The 19,836-nt window shown below is 49.4% G+C and overlaps 1 protein-coding gene across 5 annotated transcripts in view; it reads left to right on the forward strand.

Moving 5' to 3' along the window:
* The window catches only part of ECT2 (epithelial cell transforming 2), a 719,104-nt gene that overhangs the window by 249,144 nt on the left and 450,124 nt on the right, over positions 1–19,836 (forward strand). For all 5 annotated transcript variants that reach the window (XM_063916272.1, XM_063916273.1, XM_063916269.1 and 2 more), the window contains one exon: positions 6,927–7,000. In XM_063916272.1, the coding sequence (XP_063772342.1) occupies positions 6,927–7,000 (74 nt within the window). The remainder of the gene's footprint in view (positions 1–6,926; positions 7,001–19,836) is intronic.

The following is a 19,836-nucleotide window of genomic DNA, read 5'->3' on the forward strand; positions in this document are numbered from 1 at the left end:
TCTCCCGCCCGTTTGGGAGCTTTGATATAATCCTCATGGTCCTTACGGAGTCCCCAGCATCCTCTAATATGTTAGAGAAAATAAGATTTTTCTTACCGGTAAATCTATTTCTCGTAGTCTGTAGAGGATGCTGGGCGCCCGTCCCAAGTGCGGACTTCTTCTGCAAGACTTGTATATAGTTATTGCTTACATAAGGGTTATGTTATAGTTGATCGGGTTTGAACCGAGGCTATGTTATTGTTCATACTGTTAACTGGGTAGTTTATCACAAGTTATATGGTGTGATTGGTGTGGCTGGTATGAATCTTGCCCTTAGATTTACTAAAATCCTTTCCTCGTACTGTTCATCTCCTCTGGGCACACTTTCTCTAACTGAGGTCTGGAGGAGGGACATAGAGGGAGGAGCCAGTGCACACCCAGAATCAAAAGCTTTCTTAAAGTGCCCTATCTCCTGCGGAGTCCGTCTATTCCCCATGGTCCTTACGGAGTCCCCAGCATCCTCTACGGACTACGAGAAATAGATTTACCGGTAAGTAAAATCTTATTTTCTCGTGGTCAGTAGGGGGGGATACTGGGCGCCCGCCCGGTGTTTCGTTTTTCCTGCTCTGTTACTTGGTTCAGTAATGTTGTTTGGTTTAGCTGTGTCTGTCCCTGTTTGCAAGTTTGGTTGGCATGGCTTTCCTCTTGTTTTGCTTGTGCTGGTGCGAATTCTCACCACTTTCCTTTTCTATATCCTTCTCTTAAAGTATGTCGTCTCCTCGGGCACAGTTTCCTCGACTGATTCTGGTAGGAGGGGCATAGAGGGAGGAGCCAGCACACACAATCAAACTTCTATAGTGGACCTGTCTATACCTCATGGTATTAAATGGATTCCCAGTATCCCCTACGGACTACGAGAAAAGGATTAACCAGGAGGTGATTAAAATCCTATATTTCTGCTGCGTGGTACACTGGGCTCCACAAGGAAATACATCGAGGTGTAGAGTAGTATCTTGATCCGAGGCACCAACAGACTCAAAGCTTTAGATTGTTACAAAGTTGCACAGCGCCGCCTTCTCTATAACCCCGCCTCCTCTATAACCCCGCCTCCATGCCAGAGAGCTCAGTTTGTAGTTGGTGCCTGCAGTAGTAGGTCACTTAACAGGGGGCTGCCTCAGGCAGCCTAATTCTTAGCTTTAGCTTCAACAAAAAAGAAGAGGACTATACCAGGGCTGCAGCAGGCTGTGTCTGAAGACGTCCCTGCAGCGGTTGTATACTCCCGTGCCGCGGTTGGCGGGTCACTACAGCGAAGGCGCCGGCTTTTCTTCCTCTGTCCTTTGTGAGCCTCACACATGCCGCCGTCTCCCGGATCGCAGGGCCACTGTCAATGGGAGGTAAGGGGCTTCTGTGCCCACACTGTACACCGCGATCCCGTGTGGCCGTGGACACAGATTACTGGGCTGCTGTTCCACTAGCCACCAGGGTGTTTTTTTTTTTTTTTACAGGGGCACAGATCAGGGGGGACTTTTGTACCATTACCTCCTCTTCTTATCACTTCCCGCACGCCCAGAGGGGATGCCAGCAGGGGGAGTAGGCCGCACCAGGGTGCCATTTCTGTAATGTTCCCGCCCTGGAGCTGCATATCTCTCTCCCTCACTCCTGATCAGCGGCCATTACAGGTGGAGCTGAGCTGTTTCTAGGACTGATGGGGCAAATCCTCCTCTGTGGAACCGCCTGACTGCCAGTGCTGTGCTTCCTACAGGACACTTGAGTATTCTTCCTTTCACTGCGACTGTGCTAGTTAAGAAATAGTGCATACTGTCAGGGTTGTGTGGTACAAACACCCTGTGATATACATCCAGTGCTTACTGTGTTTGTTATATCTATTATTATCACATATAGCTATACTGAGTATTACTTTGTAGTTCTAGTGTCGAAGTCAAAAATATTTCAGTACACACCTCACGTACAAACCACACAGATGGCCTCCATGCACGTACTTGTTCTGCCGTGCGTGCACATTCGCAAGTTGCGCATGACCGCTCACGCGGTCCTTCGTATTAGCGCGTGGTATGAGTAATTACGGTAGTATTTGTAATCGCATGGAAAAGCCATAAAGACACATTACATATTTAATCAACATAGTGCACAATGTACACATAGTCTACATGCACCACACCAGCGAGTTACACTTGCTTAAAGGGTATAATAACAAAGGGATTCACCTTTACAGGATAGAAGGGGACAGAATTAGGTTAGGAGGTGGTGTTTGGTATCCAGCTGTAGGGTATTTTTAGAGCAATATTCCGGTGTTGGTTTGCAGAAGATCGCACGCTCCTGCGAATAGTAATGCGCAGGAGCAGAATATTAATATTAACTGTATTTACTGTACTCCTGATATTCGGCGGGAACCCAGTGGAGAACATCTGCAAGTGCACCTGGACCAGACATCACCCACCTATTCAAACTGACCTATAACCTCTCCTGTACTGTAAATGACCATCCCAGTGACCAATAGACAAATAGATTACAGTTTCCATTGTATTAGATTTTGGACAAATGTATAAAAATCCAGCTGCAGCCCGGTCACACACAATCTCTGAAGGTCATCTACCTTGATAATTGAGGACCGGACCGGGAAGCGCAGGCGAACAAACGTATGTACCATTGACTGTAGCCTTTCTCGTATTGTATTATTGTGTAACCCCCTGCTAGTAAAATAACCGTTGGTGGGTTGGACCCCAACATAGTTTTGAAATGCAATTTGGTGTCGTGTCCCATTTCCTGCTAAGGTTTAAGGTATATTTATACCCGATTTATACCCTGTCTGGGCTGTTCAAAGGCCAACTATTGCAGCGACTTGGACTGCTGAAGCTGTTGAGGCGTGAGCTCAGGAACTTGAGGCGGAACTGCCTTCTGATGTTTCTGAACATGCTTGACAATATCTCTCGTATAGTGCCACGGCTTCTCTGTACCTTAAGGAGGTGGCCTTCGATGCCGGGGTGCTTGCGGCCAAGTCTGCTACTGCATCCGTTTTGGCCAAACATATCCTTTGGTTGAGATCCTGGTCGGTGGATTTGGATTCCAGAAAAACCCTTGAGGTTCTTCCTTTCAAGGGAGACATTCTCTTTGGAGAAAATCTCGATAAGATTGTGGCTGAGCTGGCTACTGCTAAAACAGCCTGCCTGCCTGGTACGGCTCCTTCAGCACAGAAGGAGTACTTTCCCTCAGCCCTTTCATACTCCAGGTAAAGCAAAAGGTCAGGCGTACCCAAAGCAAGCCCGTGCTTCCAGACCTGCCAAGCGCAGACCGAAGTGTGCTTGGGCCGCCCGTCAGCCAGCTTCAAAAACTGATAAGCCTGCCACATGACGGGGCGGGCCTTCCCCTGGGGGAATCCAGGGTAGGGGGCCGACTTCTAGGTTTTACCCAGGAATGGTTGATGACCACTTCGGATACCTGAGTGAGAGAAGTCGTTGCTCGAGGTTACGCCATATCCCTTCAAGAATCGCCCCCCTCATCGATTTTGCCTAACAGATGTGCCTTTGGATCCGGCAAAAGCAAACACGTTGCACTCTGTGGTACATTCCCTCCTGTCCACAGTAGTGGTGGTACAGGTGCCTCTGGCTCAGAGGGGCAAGGGGTTCTATTCACTGTTGTTTCTAGTCCCGAAACCGAACGGGTCCTCGTGGCCCATTCTCAATCTGAAGTCCTTGAACAAGCATGTGCGAATTTCCAAATTCCGTATGGAAATGCTGCGCTCTATTGTTCTGGCAATGGAGCCTGGGGACTATATGGTCTCCCTGGACATACAGGATGCCTACCTACATATTCCTATTGCAGTATCTCGTCAGCAGTACCTGCGGTTTGCAGTGGGCAAACTTCATTACCAATTTCGGGCATTACCTTTTGATTTGACAACGGCTCCGCGAGTCTTCACCAAGGTTATGGCGGTCATGACGGCCATGCTACGCCGTCAATGGGTCAGGATACTACCATGCATAGATGACTTGTTAATCCTGGCGAGTTCCCCAGAACTTCTCCTGTGTCATCTCGATTTGACAATCCAGTGCATGAAAGCCCACGGATGGCTGATCAACTGGAAGGAATCCTACCTGGTTCCGGCTCGGAGCATGGTACACCTGGGAGCGTTATTGGACACCCACAACCAGCGTTTGTTCCTCAGGAGAAAGTCCTGAATCTTCAGGACAAGATCCGATGCTTCCTATCCCGTCCGCAAGTGTCGATTCATTCGGCAATGCAAGTGCTAAGTCTCATGGTGTCGGCTTTCGACATGGTGGAGTATGCTCAATTCCATTCTCGTCCTCTGCAGAAGTTGATTCTGTCCAAGTGGGACGGTCTGCCTCACCGGATAAGATCTCGAATGATCTCCCTATCTCCGGAGGTCCGTCTGTCACTGAGCTGGTGGCTTCAGGACCAACGATTGAGCAGGGGCCGTCCCTTCTGGATATCCAACTGGGTCCTGCTGACGACGGATGCCAGTCTGAGAGGTTGGGGCGCGGTGTTGGAACAGCACTCTCTCCAGGGTCGGTGGACCGAGGAGTCGTCTCTACTCCCGATAAACGTTCTGGAACTGCGGGCAGTGTTCAATGCATTGACAATGGCCCAGCATCTGATACAGAACAGACCTGTTTAAGTACAATCGGACAACGCCACCACGGTGGTGTACAGCAATCATCAGGGCGGCACTCAAAGCCGCATGGCAATGAGGGAAGTATCACGGATTCTTCAGTGGGCAGAATGCCGTCTGCCGGCCATATCAGCAGTGTTCATTCCGGGCTTTCTGAACTGGGAGGCGGACTATCTCAGTCGTCAGGACGTGCACGCCGGAGAATGGAGCCTACATCCGGAAGTGTTTCAACTTCTCGTGGACAAGTGAGGTCTCCCAGATGTGGACCTGATGGCGTCTCGACACAATCACAAGGTTCCGGTCTTCGGAGCAAGGACAAAGGATCCTCAAGCAGCGTTCGTGGATGCTCTGTCAATCCCGTGGAACTTTCGGCTGCCGTATGTTTTCCCTCTGGTGTACCCCTTGCCCAGAGTAATACGGGAAGTTCAAGCAAGAAAGAGGAAACTTACTTCTAGTCGCTCCAGCGTGGCCCAGGCGGCACTGATTCTCCGATCTACAGGGCCTCTCGTTGGATCGTTCCCTTCTACTTCCACAACGACCAGACCTCCCCATTCAGGGCCCTTGTGTTCACCAGGATTTGGCCCGTCTGGCTTTGACGGCATGGCTCTTGAAGCTTCCGTCCTGAGGGCCAAGGATTTTTCTGAAGCGGTCGTTCAAACTATGTTGAAGGCCCGTTAGCTGGCTTCTGCTCGGATATACCATAGGGTCTGGAATGCTTACTTTACTTTGGTGTGCGTCTCACAATCATGACGTTTTCAAGTTTTATTACTGCCAAACTATTGGCCTTTCTACAACAAGGCCTGGATTTAGGTCTGCATCTGTCCTCCCTCAAGGTTCACATCTCTGCCTTGTCGGTTTGGTGTCAGAAAGATCGTTACCCTACCTGATGTCCATACATTCACTCAAAGTGTGCTGAGGATTCAGCCTCCTTATGTGCCACCTGTGGCCCCCTTGGAATCTGTTGGTGGTCTTTGAGGCCTTACAAGAGTCTCCGTTTGAGCCTTTTACCTCTGCTGACCTTAAGTGGCTTTCCCTTTAAGGTGTTATTTTTGCTGGCTATTGCTTCAGCTAGAAGGGTCTCGGACTTGGGTGTCTTATCCTATAAGTCCCCCTATTTAATTTTTCACTGTGACCGGGCGGTTCTTCGGACACGCCTAGGTTATTTACCCAAGGTGGTGCCTTCTTTCCACCTTAACCATGAGATTGTGGTTCCGGCCTTCAATTCTCCTGAGCTGTCTTCCAAAGAGCGATCTTTGGATATGGTACGGTCTCTCCGTATCTATGTTAAGAGAACTTCCTCCATTAGGAAATCTGATTCTCTTTTTGTGTTTGGTTTTCACAAACGTGGCTGGCCTGCTTCTAAGCAGACATTGGCCAGATGGATTAGAATGGTGATTGCACATGCTTATGTACAGGCTGGTCGTCCGGTTCCTGCTACCATCAAATCCCATTCTACTTGGTCGGTTGGACCTTCTTGGGCGGCCCACCGTGGTGCGACCCTTGAACAATTGTGCAAGACAGCTACGTGGTCCTCGAACACGTTCATTAGGTTCTATGCCTTTGATACTGCCACTTCCCAGGATGCTTCCTTTGGACGCCGGGTTCTTGTGCCAGCTACAGTGCATCCCTTCCCGTGAGGAACTGCTTTGGGACATCCCCAATGTATTTCCTTGTGGAGCCCAGTGTACCCCGCAGCAGAAAACGAGATTTATGGTAAGAACTTACCGTTGTTAAATCTTTCTGCAAGGTACACTGGTCTCCACAAGGCGCCCACCCTGACGCACTTAGCTTTTTTAGGTTTGTCATGGCATAGCCGCTGACACCCTCTCCTGTTGTGAGTGTGTGGTAAAATTGGCTACGAGTGGTTGTCGTCTCTGGTACCTGCTACTGCATTGGGCTGGTTAACTAAACTGAGCTCTCTGGCATGGAGGCGGGGTTATAGAGGAGGCAGCGCTGTGCATCTTGGTAACAGTCTAAAGCTTTGATCCTGTTGGTGTCTCGGATCAAGATCCTACTCTACACCCCGATATATTTCCTTGTTGAGCCCAGTGTACCTCGCAGAAAGATTTAACAACGGTAAGTTCTTACCATAAATCTTGTTGTTTTTATGTTTTGTTTTTTATGCTCCATATGTGTCTTTTGTAAATCACGTACAGAATTCCATTTAACTTATGAAGTTCCTGTTAATAAGGCATGCTTCCACAAGTGAAGTGCAATAACAGCATAAAAAAAACCTGAAGTCTTACTCATCTACCTCCTGCCTTCCACACAGTGTCAATATTTCTATTTTTTCCTGCAGGTTGCTGTAAGCTTGGGAACTCCTATCATGAGGGCTGACTGGATATTAAAATCCTGGGAAAAGAAGAATGATCTGTGAGTAAAGATGAGATAATGGTGCTGGCAATGCTTTCCTGATGCTTGCATAACAAAAATGTATGCAAGTAGCTGTGATGGGCTGCATTTCTCTATTAAATTTCACCAATCTTGTGGAATGTTGCTTAGAATTTCAACATGTGACAGATATCTCTATCGATGGGGGGTATTCAGTGTTGTCGGATCCTTTCCGATGGAAAGGATCCGACAAAGCAGTATTCAATTAGCGGATTTGGCCGTTCCCGACCAACTGTTTTTTAAAGTCGGATTGACCTTGTCGGAAATAGTGCCAAAACCTGTCTGATTTGGCCTCGGAATCCGACAAAACACGCGGGTCTGTGAGTAATCCTCAGATCCACGTGTTTTGTCTTACTTCCTAGAGGATGCTGGGATCCACATTAGTACCATGGGGTATAGATGGGTCCACTAGGAGCCACTTGCACTTTAAGAGTTTGAGTGTGTGGGCTGACTCCTCCCTCTATGCCCCTCCTACCAGACTCTGTTTAGAAAATGTGCCCGGAGGAGCCGGTCACAGCTAGGGGAGCTTTCCAGAGGTCCTCTAGCAAAGTTATTTCTCTTACGTCCTAGAGGATGCTGGGGACTCTGTAAGGACCATGGGGTATAGAAAGGCTCCGCAGGAGACATGGGCACTATAAAGAACTTTAGAATGGGTGTGCACTGGCTCCTCCCTCTATGTCCCTCCTCCAGACCTCGGTTAGATCCTGTGCCCAGAGGAGACTGGGTGCAGTACAGGGGAGCTCTCCTGAGTTTCTCTGTAAAGAATTTTGTTAGGTTTTTTATTTTCAGGGAGCACTGCTGGCAACAGGCTCCCTGCATCGTGGGACTGAGGGTAGAGAAGCAGACCTACTTAAGTGATAGGCAGGCTACTGGACACCATTAGCTCCAGAGGGTCGGAACGCAGGTCTCACCCTCGCCGTTCGTCCCGGAGCCGCGCCGCCGTCGTCCTCACAGAGTCGGAAGATAGAAGCCGGGTGAGTAGAGGAAGAAAGAAGACTTCAAAGGCGGCAGAAGACTTAAGTTCTTCAGTGAGGTAACGTACAGCGGTAACGCTGCGCACCATTGCTCCCACACACGCACACAACAGCGGGCACTTTAAGGGTGCAGGGCGCAGGGGGGGCGCCCTGGGCAGCAATTAATAGCCCCAAGGGACACTGGCAGATGTACAGATACAGCGGAGGCAGTATATTAACCCCCGCCAGTTTTTTGATTATTTGAGCGGGACCGAAGCCCGCCACTGAGGGGGGTGGGTCTTGATCCTTCAGCACTAACCAGCGCCATTTTCTCCACTGCACAGGCAGAGAAGCTGGCTCCCCGGACTCTCCCCTGCTGAACATGGTCACAGAGGGCAAAAAAAGAGGGGGGGGGGGGGGGCACATGTAATTGGCGCAGTGAGTGTTGTTATATATTTCTCTAACGTCCTAGTGGATGCTGGGAACTCCGTAAGGACCATGAGGAATAGACGGGCTCCGCAGGAGACTGGGCACTCTAAAGAAAGATTAGGTACTATCTGGTGTGCACTGGCTCCTCCCTCTATGCCCCTCCTCCAGTTAGAATCTGTGCCCGGCCAGAGCTGGGTGCTCCTAGTGGGCTCTCCTGAGCTTACTAGTAAAAGGATTTATTAGGTTTTTTATTTTCAGTGAGCTTCTGCTGGCAACAGACTCACTGCTACGTGGGACTAAGGGGAGAGAAGCAAACCTACCTGCTTGCAGCTAGCTTGTGCTTCTTAGGCTACTGGACACCATTAGCTCCAGAGGGTTCGAACACAGGCACCTGTCCTCGATCGTCCGTTCCCGCGCCGCCGTCCCCCTCGCAGAGCCAGAAGAACAGAAGCTGGAAGACGACGAAATCGGCGGCAGAAGACTCCTGTCTTAATTTAAGGTAGCGCACAGCACCGCAGCTATGCGCCATTGCTCCCAGCACACTTACACACTCCGTTCACTGTAGGGCGCTGGGGGGGGGGGGGGCTCCGGGCAGCAATTGAAGTACCTTTTGGCAATAAAAATACATATATACAGTCTGGCACTGTATATATGTAAAACCCCCCGCCATTTTTTCACACAAAGCGGGACAGAAGCCTTGCCGCTGAGGGGGCGGGGCCTTTTTCCTCAGCACACCAGCGCCATTTTCTATTCACAGCTCTGCTGGAAAGAAGCTCCCCAGGCTCTCCCCTGCAGTATCCAGATACACAAAGGGTGAAAAGAGGGGGGGGGGCACATAAATTTAGGCGCAAATTTGTATATACAGCAGCTACTGGGTAAACACTGAGTTGTAGTGTAAATCCCTGGGTTATATAGCGCTGGGGTGTGTGCTGGCATACTCTCTCTCTGTCTCTCCAAAGGGCCTTGTGGGGGAACGGTCTTCAAATAGAGCATCCCCTGTGTGTGTGGTGTCGGTACGCGTGTGTCGACATGTCTAAGGTAAAAGGCTCCCCTAAGGAGGAGATAGAGAAAATATGTGTGAGAGGGTGTCTCCGTCGACGACGCCGACACCTGTTTGGATATGTGTAAGTGCTGAGGTGAATTTATTGCACAAAAGATTAGAGAACAGACAGGAAATCTACCCATGTCTGTCCCTATGTCGCAGAGACCTTCAGAGTCTCACAATGATCACTATCCAAAATAATACACACTAATGTCGACACAGAGTTTGACTCCAGTGTCGACTACGATAATGCAAAGTTACAGCAAAAATGGCTGAAAGCTATTCAATATATGATTATTGTAATAAAAGATGATTTGCATATCACTGATGACTCATTTGTCCCTGACACAAGGGTACACATGTTACGGGGAAGAAAGCTGAGGTAAATTTCCCTCCTCTCAGGAGGAAAAAGGGCGGGAATCTCCGGACAAGAAACTGCAGCTTCCCACAAGGAATTCTCAGGCAGTATCCGTTCCCCACTAGGGCCAGGATGTGATGGGAATCTTCCCCTAGGGTGTCACGTTTGCCCAGACGGTAGCACTAGCTGTTCTCAGGGATCCTGCAGATAGCGTGCACATTCTAGTACACTACTCAGACCGGCGATTGTGTCAGCATGGGTTTATAGCGCTGTGGCAGCGTGGACAGGTACCTTATCAGCAGAGATTGAGACCCTAGTATGCATATAGAGATATATGTAGATATATAGATACAGGTTGAGTATCCCATATCCAAATATTCCGAAATACGTACTTTTTTGAGTGAGAGTGAGATAGTGAAACCTTTGTTTTTTGATGGCTCAATGTACACAAACCTTGTTTAATACACAAAGTTATTACAAATATTGTATTAAATGACCTTCAGGCTGTGTGTATATGAAACATAAATGAATTGTGTGAATGTAGACACACTTTGTTTAATGCACAAAGTTATAAAAAAATTAGCATAAAATTACCTTCAGGCTGTGTGTATAAGGTGTACATGTAACATAAATGAATTCTGTGCTTAGATTTAGGTCCCATCACCATGATATCTCATTATGGTATGCAATTATTCCAAAATACGGAAAAATCCGTTATCCAAAATACCTCTGGTCCTAAGCATTTTGGATAAAGGATACTCAACCTGTATATATATATATAGATATATACATATTGAAGATGCTGTCTTAAGAGATATATATATAACATGCCCAAAGAGACATGAGTATACTGGGTCCTGGAGTCAAAGCTATGTCGATTTCTGCTTGACGTGTCCTGTAGAATATGCACTGGACAGATGATGCAGACTTAAGAGGCATATGGAAGGCTGAGGATTGTGTGGAGAAGGGTTCTCGGACCTGGTCTCCGCAGCTTTAGCTGGTAAATTCTAATATTTTGCCTTATATTCCTGCACAGCCTAGGAAAGCACGACATTATCAAATGCAGCCTTTCGAATAAAGAAACAAGAAAGTCCGAGGTGCATCCTTTCTTGCCAGAGGCGGCGGCAGAGGAAAGAAGCTGCACAACACAGCTAGTTCCCAGGAACAGAAGTCCTCCCCGGCCTCAACAAAAATCCACCGCATGTCGCTGGGGCTCCACAGGCGGAGCTAGGCCCGGTGGGGGCACGCCTTCGTAAATTCAGCCACAAGTGGGTTCACTCCCTGTTAGATCCCTGGGACATCGATATTGTGTCTCAGGGATATAAGCTGGACTTTGAGAAGATGCCCCCTCACCGACGGCCTTGCCGGCTTCCCCCCACAAGAGGGAAACGGTGTTAACTGCAATTCACAAATTGTATCTTCAACAGGTGGTGGTCAAGGTTCCCCTCCTTCAACAAGGAGGGGGTTATTATTCGACCATGTTGTAGTCCCGTAACCTGAACATATACCTGAAAAGGTTCAAGTTGGAATCGCTAAGAGCGGTTATTGCAAGCCTGAAAGGTGACTCGGGACATAAAGGATGCATACCTTCAGGTCCCCATTTATCCACCTCATCAGGCGTACCTCAGAATTACGGTACGGGATTGTCATTACCAATTTCAGAGGTTGCCGTTTGGTCTCTCCACGGCCTTGAGAATGTTCACCAAGGTAATGGCGGAAATGATGGTGCTCCTGCAGAAGCAAGGTATCACTATTATCACGTACTTGGACGATCTCCTCATAAAAGCGAGATCAAGAGAGCAGTTGCTGAACAGCGTATCACTTTCTCTGGAAGTGTAATGGCAACACGGCTGGATTCTATATATTCCAAAGTCGCAGTTGGTTCTTACATCTCATCTGCTTCTCCTAGGCATGATCCTAGACACAGACCAGAAAAGGGTTATCTCCCGATAGAGAGAGCTCAGGAGCTCGTGACACTGGTCAGGAATCTATTAAAACCAAAACAGGGGTCAGTGCATCACTGCACTCGAGTCCTGGGAAGGAGGGTGGCCTCATACGAGGCCATTCCCTTCGGCAGGTTCCATACGAGGTCCTTCCAATGGGACTTACTGGACAAATAGCCCGGATCACATCTTCAGATGCATCGGTTAATCACCCTATCCCCCTGGGCCAGGGTGTCTCTTCTGTGGTGGCTGCATAGTGCTCCTCTTCTCGAGGGCCGCAGGTTTGGCATACAGGACTGGGTCCTGGTGACCACGGATGCAAGCCTCCGCGGATGGGGGGCAGTCACTCAGGGAAGAGACTTCCAAGGGGTGTGGTCAAGTCAGGAGACTTGTCTGCAGATAAATATACTGGAACTAAGGGCCATATACAACGCCCTGAGTCAAGCGGAGCCCCTGCTTCGAGACCAACCAGTGCTGATTCAGTCAGAGAACATCACGGCGGTCGCCCATGTAAACCGCCAGGGCGGCACAAGAAGCAGAGTGGCAATGGCGGAAGCCACAAAGGTTCTTCGTTGGGCGGAGAATCACATGCAAGCACTGTCAGCAGTGTTCATTCCGGGAGTGGACAACTGGGAAGCAGACTTCCTCAGCAGACACGACCTCCACCCGGGAGAGTGGGAACTTCATCAAGAAGTCTTCACGCAGATTGCAAATCGATGGGAACTGCCACAGGTGGACATGATGGCGTCCCGCCTCAACAAAAAGCTAAAAAGATATTGCGCCAGGTCAAGGGACCCTCAGGCGATAGCTGTGGACGCGCTAGTGACACCGTGGGTGTTCCAGTCATTATATGTGTTTCCTCCTCTTCTTCTCATACCAAAGGTGCTGAGAATTGTAAGAAAAAGAGGAGTGAGAACAATACTCATTGTTCCGGATTGGCCAAGAAGGACTTGGTACCCGGAACTGCAAGAAATGCGCACAGAGGACCCATGGCCTCGGCCTCTCAGACAGGACCTGCTGCAACAAGGGCCCTGTCTGTTCCAAGACTTACCGCGGCTGCGTTTGACGGCATAGCGGTTGAACGCCGGATCCTAGCGGAAAAAGGCATTCCGGATGAAGTTATTCCTACGCTGATAAAGGCTAGGAAGGACGTGACAGCAAAGCATTATCACCGTATATGGCGAAAATATGTTGCTTGGTGTGAGGCCAGGACGGCCCCTACAGAGGAATTCCAGCTGGGTCGATTCCTGTACTTCCTAGTCAGGAGTGTCTATGGGCCTAAAATTAGGGTCCATAAGGGTCCAGATTTCGGCCCTATACATTTTCTTTCAAAAAGAACTGGCTTCACTGCCTGAGGTACAGACGTTTGTTAAGGGAGTGCTGCATATTCAGCCCCCTTTTGTGCCACCAGTGGCACCTTGGAATCTTAACGTTGTGTTTGATTTCCTGAAATCACACTGGTTTGAGCCACTTAAGACCGTGGAACTAAAGTATCTCACGTGGAAAGTGGTCATGCTGTTGGCCTTAGCATCGGCTAGGCGTGTGTCAGAATTGGCGGCTTTGTCATGTAAAAGCCCCTATCTGATCTTTCATATGGACAGGGCAGAATTGCGGACTCGTCCCCAATTTCTCCCGAAGGTGGTATCATCGTTTCATTTGAACCAACCTATTGTGGTGCCTGCGGCTACTCTGGACTTTCAAGTTGCTGGACGTAGTCCGGGCTTTGAAAATATGTTTCCAGAACTGCTGGAGTCGGGAAGACTGACTCGCTGTTTATTCTGTATGCCCCCAATAAGCTGGGTGCTCCTGCTTCAAAGCAAACTATTGCTCGCTGGATCTGTAGCACGATTCAGCTGGCTCATTCTGCGGCTGGATTGCCGCATCCAAAATCAGTGATAGCCCATTCCACAAGGAAGGTGGGCTCTTCTTGGGCGGCTGCCCGAGGGGTCTCGGCTTTACAGCTTTGCCGAGCGGCTACTTGGCCGGGTTCAAACACTTTTGCAAAGTTCTACAAGTTTGATACCCTGGCTGAGGAGGACCTTGTGTTTGCTCATTCGGTGCTGCAGAGTCATCCGCACTCTCCCGCCCGTTTGGGAGCTTTGGTATAATCCCCATGGTCCTTACGGAGTCCCCAGCATCCACTAGGACGTTAGAGAAAATAAGAATTTACTCACCGGTAATTCTATTTCTCGTAGTCCGTAGTGGATGCTGGGCGCCCGTCCCAAGTGCGGACTTTCTGCAATACGTGTATATAGTTATTGCTTAATAAGGGTTATTGTTATGAGCCATCCGTTGAGTGATGCTCAGTTGTTGTTCATACTGTTAACTGGGTAAGGTTATCACAAGTTGTACGGTGTGATTGGTGTGGCTGGTATGAGTCTTACCCTGGATTCCAAAATCCTTTCCTTGTAATGTCAGCTCTTCCGGGCACAGTTTCCTTAACTGAGGTCTGGAGCAGGGGCATAGAGGGAGGAGCCAGTGCACATCAGATAGTACATAATCTTTCTTTAGAGTGCCCAGTCTCCTGCGGAGCCCGTCTATTCCCCATGGTCCTTACGGAGTTCCCAGCATCCACTACGGACTACGAGAAATAGAATTACCGGTGAGTAAATTCTTATTATTTTTATATAAAAGAGCTGTCCTAACTGGGATTTTATTCCAGGGTCTGGTTGGTGCTGGGTGTGTGCTGGCATACTCTCTCTGTCTCTCCAAAGGGCCTTATTGGGGAACTGTCTCCACATAGTTATTTCCCTGAGTGTGTGGGGGTGTCGGTACGTGTGTGTCGGCATGTCTGAAGCGGAAGGCTCTTCTAGGGAGGAGGTGGAGCAGATTGTGGTGTTTCCGTCGGCAACGCCGACACCTGACTGGTTGGATATGTGGAATGTTTTAAATGCAAATGTGGCTTTATTACACAAGAGATTGGACAAAGCAGAGTTCAGGGAAAAAGCAGGGAGTCAATCCATGGCTTTAACTGTGTCACAGGGCCCTTCTGGGTCTCAGAAACGCCCACTGTCCCAAGTAGCAGACACTGATGCCGACACGGATTCTGACTCCAGTGTCGACGATGATGCAAGGTTACACCCAAGGGTGGCCAAAAGTATTCATTACATGATTATTGCAATAAAAGAAGTTTTGCATATCACAGATGATCCCTCTGTCCCTGACACGAGGGTACACATGTTTAAGGAAAAATAAGATTTTACTTACTGGTAAATCTATTTCTCGTAGTTCGTAGTGGATGCTGGGGACTCCGTAAGGACCATGGGGAATAGACGGGCTCCGCAGGAGACAGGGCACTTTAAGAAAGAATTAGGAATACTGGTGTGCACTGGCTCCTCCCTCTATGTCCCTCCTCCAGACCTCAGTTAAGGAAACTGTGCCCGGAAGAGCTGACAGTACAAGGAAAGGATTTTGGAATCCAGGGTAAGACTCATACCAGCCACACCAATCACACCGTATAACTCGTGATAAACTTACCCAGTTAACGGTATGAACAACAGAGCATCAGATAACCCTGATGCAACCATAACATAACCCTTATTTAAGCAATAACTATATACAAGTATTGCAGAAAGTCCGCACTTGGGACGGGCGCCCAGCATCCACTACGGACTACGAGAAATAGATTTACCGGTAAGTAAAATCTTATTTTCTCTAACGTCCTAGTGGATGCTGGGGACTCCGTAAGGACCATGGGGATTATACCAAAGCTCCCAAACGGGCGGGAGAGTGCGGATGACTGCAGCACCGAATGAGCAAACACAAGGTCCTCCTCAGCCAGGGTATCAAACTTGTAGAACTTTGCAAAAGTGTTTGAACCCGACCAAGTAGCTGCTCGGCAAAGCTGTAAAGCCGAGACCCCTCGGGCAGCTGCCCAAGAAGAGCCCACCTTCCTTGTGGAATGGGCTTTTACTGATTTTGGAGGTGGCAATCCAGCCGCAGAATGAGCCTGCTGAATCGTGTTACAGATCCAGCGAGCAATAGTTTGTTTTGAAGCAGGAGCACCCAGCTTGTTGTATGCATACAGGATAAACAGCGACTCAGTTTTCCTGACTCCAGCCGTTCTGGCTACATAAACCTTCAAAGCCCTGTCCATATGAAAAACCAGATAGGGGCTTTTATGTGACAGCCGCCAATTCTGACACACGCCTAGCCGAAGCTAAGGCCAATAGCATGACCACCTTCCACGTGAGATATTTTAACTCCACGGTTTTTAGTGGCTCAAACCAGTGTGATTTCAGGAAACTCAACACCACGTTAAGATCTCAAGGTGCCACTGGTGGCACAAAAGGGGGCTGAATATGCAGCACTCCCTTTACAAACGTCTGAACTTCAGGAAGAGAAGCCAGTTCCTTTTGAAAGAAAATGGATAGGGCTGAAATCTGGACCTTAATGGACCCCAATTTTAAGCCCAAAGTCACTCCCGACTGTAGGAAGTGAAGGAAACGGCCCAGCTGGAATTCCTCTGTAGGGGCATTCCTGGCCTCACACCAAGCAACATATTTTCGCCATATACGGTGATAATGTTTAGCCGTCACGTTCCTTCCTTTATTAGCGTAGGAATAACCTCATCCGGAATACCTTTTTCCGCTAGGATCCGGCGTTCAACCGCCATGCCGTCAAACGCAGCCACGGTAAGTCTTGGAACAGACAGGGCCCTTTTGCAACAGATCCTGTCTGAGAGGCAGAGGCCATGGGTCCTCTGTGAGCATTTCTTGCAGTTCCGGATACCAAGTTCTTCTTGCCCAATCCGGAACAATGAGTATTGTTCTCACTCGTCTTTTTCTTACGATTCTCAGCACCTTGGGTATGAGAGGAAGAGGAGGCAACACATAGACCGACTGGAACACCCACGGTGTCACTAGTGCGTCCACAGCTATCGCCTGAGGGTCTCTTGACCTGGCGCAATACATTTGTAGCTTTTTGTTGAGGCGGGATGCCATGTCCACCTGTGGCAGTTCCCAACGACTTGTAATCTGTGTGAAGACTTCTTGATGAAGTCCCCACTCTCCCGGGTGGAGGTCGTGCCTGCTGAGGAAGTCTGCTTCCCAGTTGTCCACTCCCAGAATGAACACTGCTGACAGTGCTTTTACGTGATTCTCCGCCCAGCGAAGAATTCTGGTGGCTTCCGCCATCGCCACCCTGCTCCTTGTGCCGCCTTGGCGGTTTACATGAGCCACTGCGGTGATGTTGTCTGACTGAATCGGCACCGGTTGGTTGCGAAGCAGAGGCTCCGCTTGACTTAGGGCGTTGTATATGGCCCTTAGTTCCAGGATATTGATGTGCAGACAAGTCTCCTGACTTGACCACAGACCCTGGAAATTTCTTCCCTGTGTGACTGCCCCCCACCCTCGGAGGCTTGCATCCGTGGTCACCAGGACCCAGTCCTGAATGCTGAACCTGCGACCCTCGAGAAGGTGAGCACTCTGCAGCCACCACAGAAGAGACACTCTGGCCCTGGGGGATAGGGTGATCAGCTGCTGCATCTGAAGATGCGATCCGGACCACTTGTCCAACAGATCCCACTGAAAGGTCCTCGCATGGAACCTGCCGAAGGGAATGGCTTCGTATGACGCCACCATCTTTCCCAGGACTCGCGTGCATTGATGCACCGACACCTGTTTTGGTTTTAAGAGGCCTCTGACCAGAGTCACGAGCTCCTGAGCATTCTCCGCCGGGAGAAAAACCTTCTTCTGGTCTGTGTCCAGAATCATGCCCAGGAAGGGCAAACGCGTCGTAGGAATCAGCTGCGACTTTGGAATATTCCGAATCCAGCCGTGCTGTTGCAACACTTCCTGAGAGTGTGCTACGCTGATCAGCAGCTGCTCCCTGGACCTCGCCTTTATGAGGAGATCGTCCAAGTATGGGATAATTGTAACCCCTTGCTTTCGCAGAAGCACCATCATTTCTGCCATTACCTTGGTAAATATTCTCGGTGCCGTGGACAGACCAAACGGCAACGTCTGGAATTGGTAATGACAGTCCTGTACCACAAATCTGAGGTACTCCTGATGAGGTGGATAAATGGGGACATGCAGGTAAGCATCCTTTATGTCCAGAGACACCATAAAATCCCCCTCTTCCAGGCTTGCAATGACCGCTCTGAGCGATTCCATCTTGAACTTGAACCTTCTCAGGTAAATGTTCAGGGATTTTAAATTCAATATAGGTCTGACCGAACCGTCCGGTTTCGGTACCACAAACATTGTGGAATAGTAACCCCTTCCCTGTTGAAGGAGGGGAACCGTTACCACCACCTGCTGGAGATATAATTTGTGAATTGCTGCTAACACTATTTTCCTCTCTATGGGGGAAGCTGGCAGGGCCGATTTGAGGTAACGGTGCGGGGGCATCACTTCGAATTTCAGCTTGTATCCCTGAGACACAATCTGTATAGCCCAGGGATCTACCTGTGAGCGAACCCACTGGTGGCTGAAATTTTGGAGACGCGCCCCCACCGATCCTGGCTCCACCTGTGGAGCCCCAGCGTCATGCGGTGGATTTAGTGGAAGCCGGGGAGAACTTCTATTCCTGGGAACTAGCTGTATTGTGCAGCTTCTTTCCTCTACCCCTGCCTCTGGCAAGAAAGGACGCACCTCAGACTTTCTTGCCTCTTTGTGAACAAAAGGACTGCATTTGGTAATATGGTGCTTTCTTAGGCTGTGAGGGGATATATGGCAAAAATGTTTGACTTCCCAGCCGTAGCTGTGGAAACTAGGTCCGAGAGACCGTCCCCAAACAATTCCTCACCCGTATAAGGTAAAACCTCCATGTACCTTTTTGAGTCGGCATCACCTGTCCATTGCCGAGTCCACAGGACCCTTCTGGCAGAAATCGACATTGCATTTATTCTAGAGCCCAGTAGGCTAATGTCTCTCTGGGCATCTTTCATATATAGGACAGCGTCTTTTATATGCCCCAGGGTCAGTAATATAGTATCCTTGTCCAAGGTATCAAGTTCCTCAGATAAAGTATCTGTCCATGCTGCTACAGCACTACACATCCAGGCCGACACAATTGCCGGCCTTAGTATGGTACCTGAATGTGTATAAACGGACTTCAGGATACCTTCCTGCTTTCTATCCGCAGGATCTTTTAGGGTGGCCGTATCCTGTGACGGCAGGGCTACCTTCTTAGATAAGCGTGTCAAAGCTTTGTCTACCCTAGGGGAGGATTCCCAGCGTAACCTGTCCGCTGGCGGGAAAGGATACGCCATAAGCAACCGTTTGGAAATCTGCATTTCTCTGACGTCCTAAGTGGATGCTGGGGACTCCGTCAGGACCATGGGGAATAGCGGCTCCGCAGGAGACGGGGCACAAAAGTAAAAGCTTTAGGATCAGGTGGTGTGCACTGGCTCCTCCCCCTATGACCCTCCTCCAAGCCTCAGTTAGGTTTTTGTGCCCGGCCGAGAAGGGTGCAATCTAGGTGGCTCTCCTAAAGAGCTGCTTAGAGTAAAAGTGAACTCACCTGCGTGCAGGATGGATTGGCTTCTTAGGCTACTGGACACTAGCTCCAGAGGGACGATCACAGGTACAGCCTGGATGGGTCACCGGAGCCGCGCCGCCGACCCCTTTGCAGATGCTGAAGAGAGAAGAGGTCCAGAAATCGACGGCTGAAGACTTCCCAGTCTTCTTAAGGTAGCGCACAGCACTGCAGCTGTGCGCCATTGCTCTCAGCACACTTCACACCAACGGTCACTGAGGGTGCAGGGCGCTGGGGGGGGCGCCCTGGGCAGCAATGAAAGTACCTATGCTGGCTAAATATACATCACATATAGCCTCTGGGGCTATATGGATGTATTTAACCCCTGCCAGGTTGTCAGAAAAACGGGAGAAGAAGCCCGCCGAAAAGGGGGCGGGGCCTATTCTCCTCAGCACACAGCGCCATTTTCCCTCACAGAACTGCTGGTGGGAAGGCTCCCAGGCTCTCCCCTGCACTGCACTACAGAAACAGGGTTAAAACAGAGAGGGGGGGCATTTTTGTGGCGATATTATTACATATTAAGATGCTATAAGGGAAAACACTTATATAAGGTTGTCCCTGTAAAATTATAGCGTTTTGGTGTGTGCTGGCAAACTCTCCCTCTGTCTCCC

The sequence above is a fragment of the Pseudophryne corroboree genome, chromosome 4, assembly GCF_028390025.1.
Source record: "Pseudophryne corroboree isolate aPseCor3 chromosome 4, aPseCor3.hap2, whole genome shotgun sequence".
NCBI classification, from domain to species: domain Eukaryota; kingdom Metazoa; phylum Chordata; class Amphibia; order Anura; family Myobatrachidae; genus Pseudophryne; species Pseudophryne corroboree.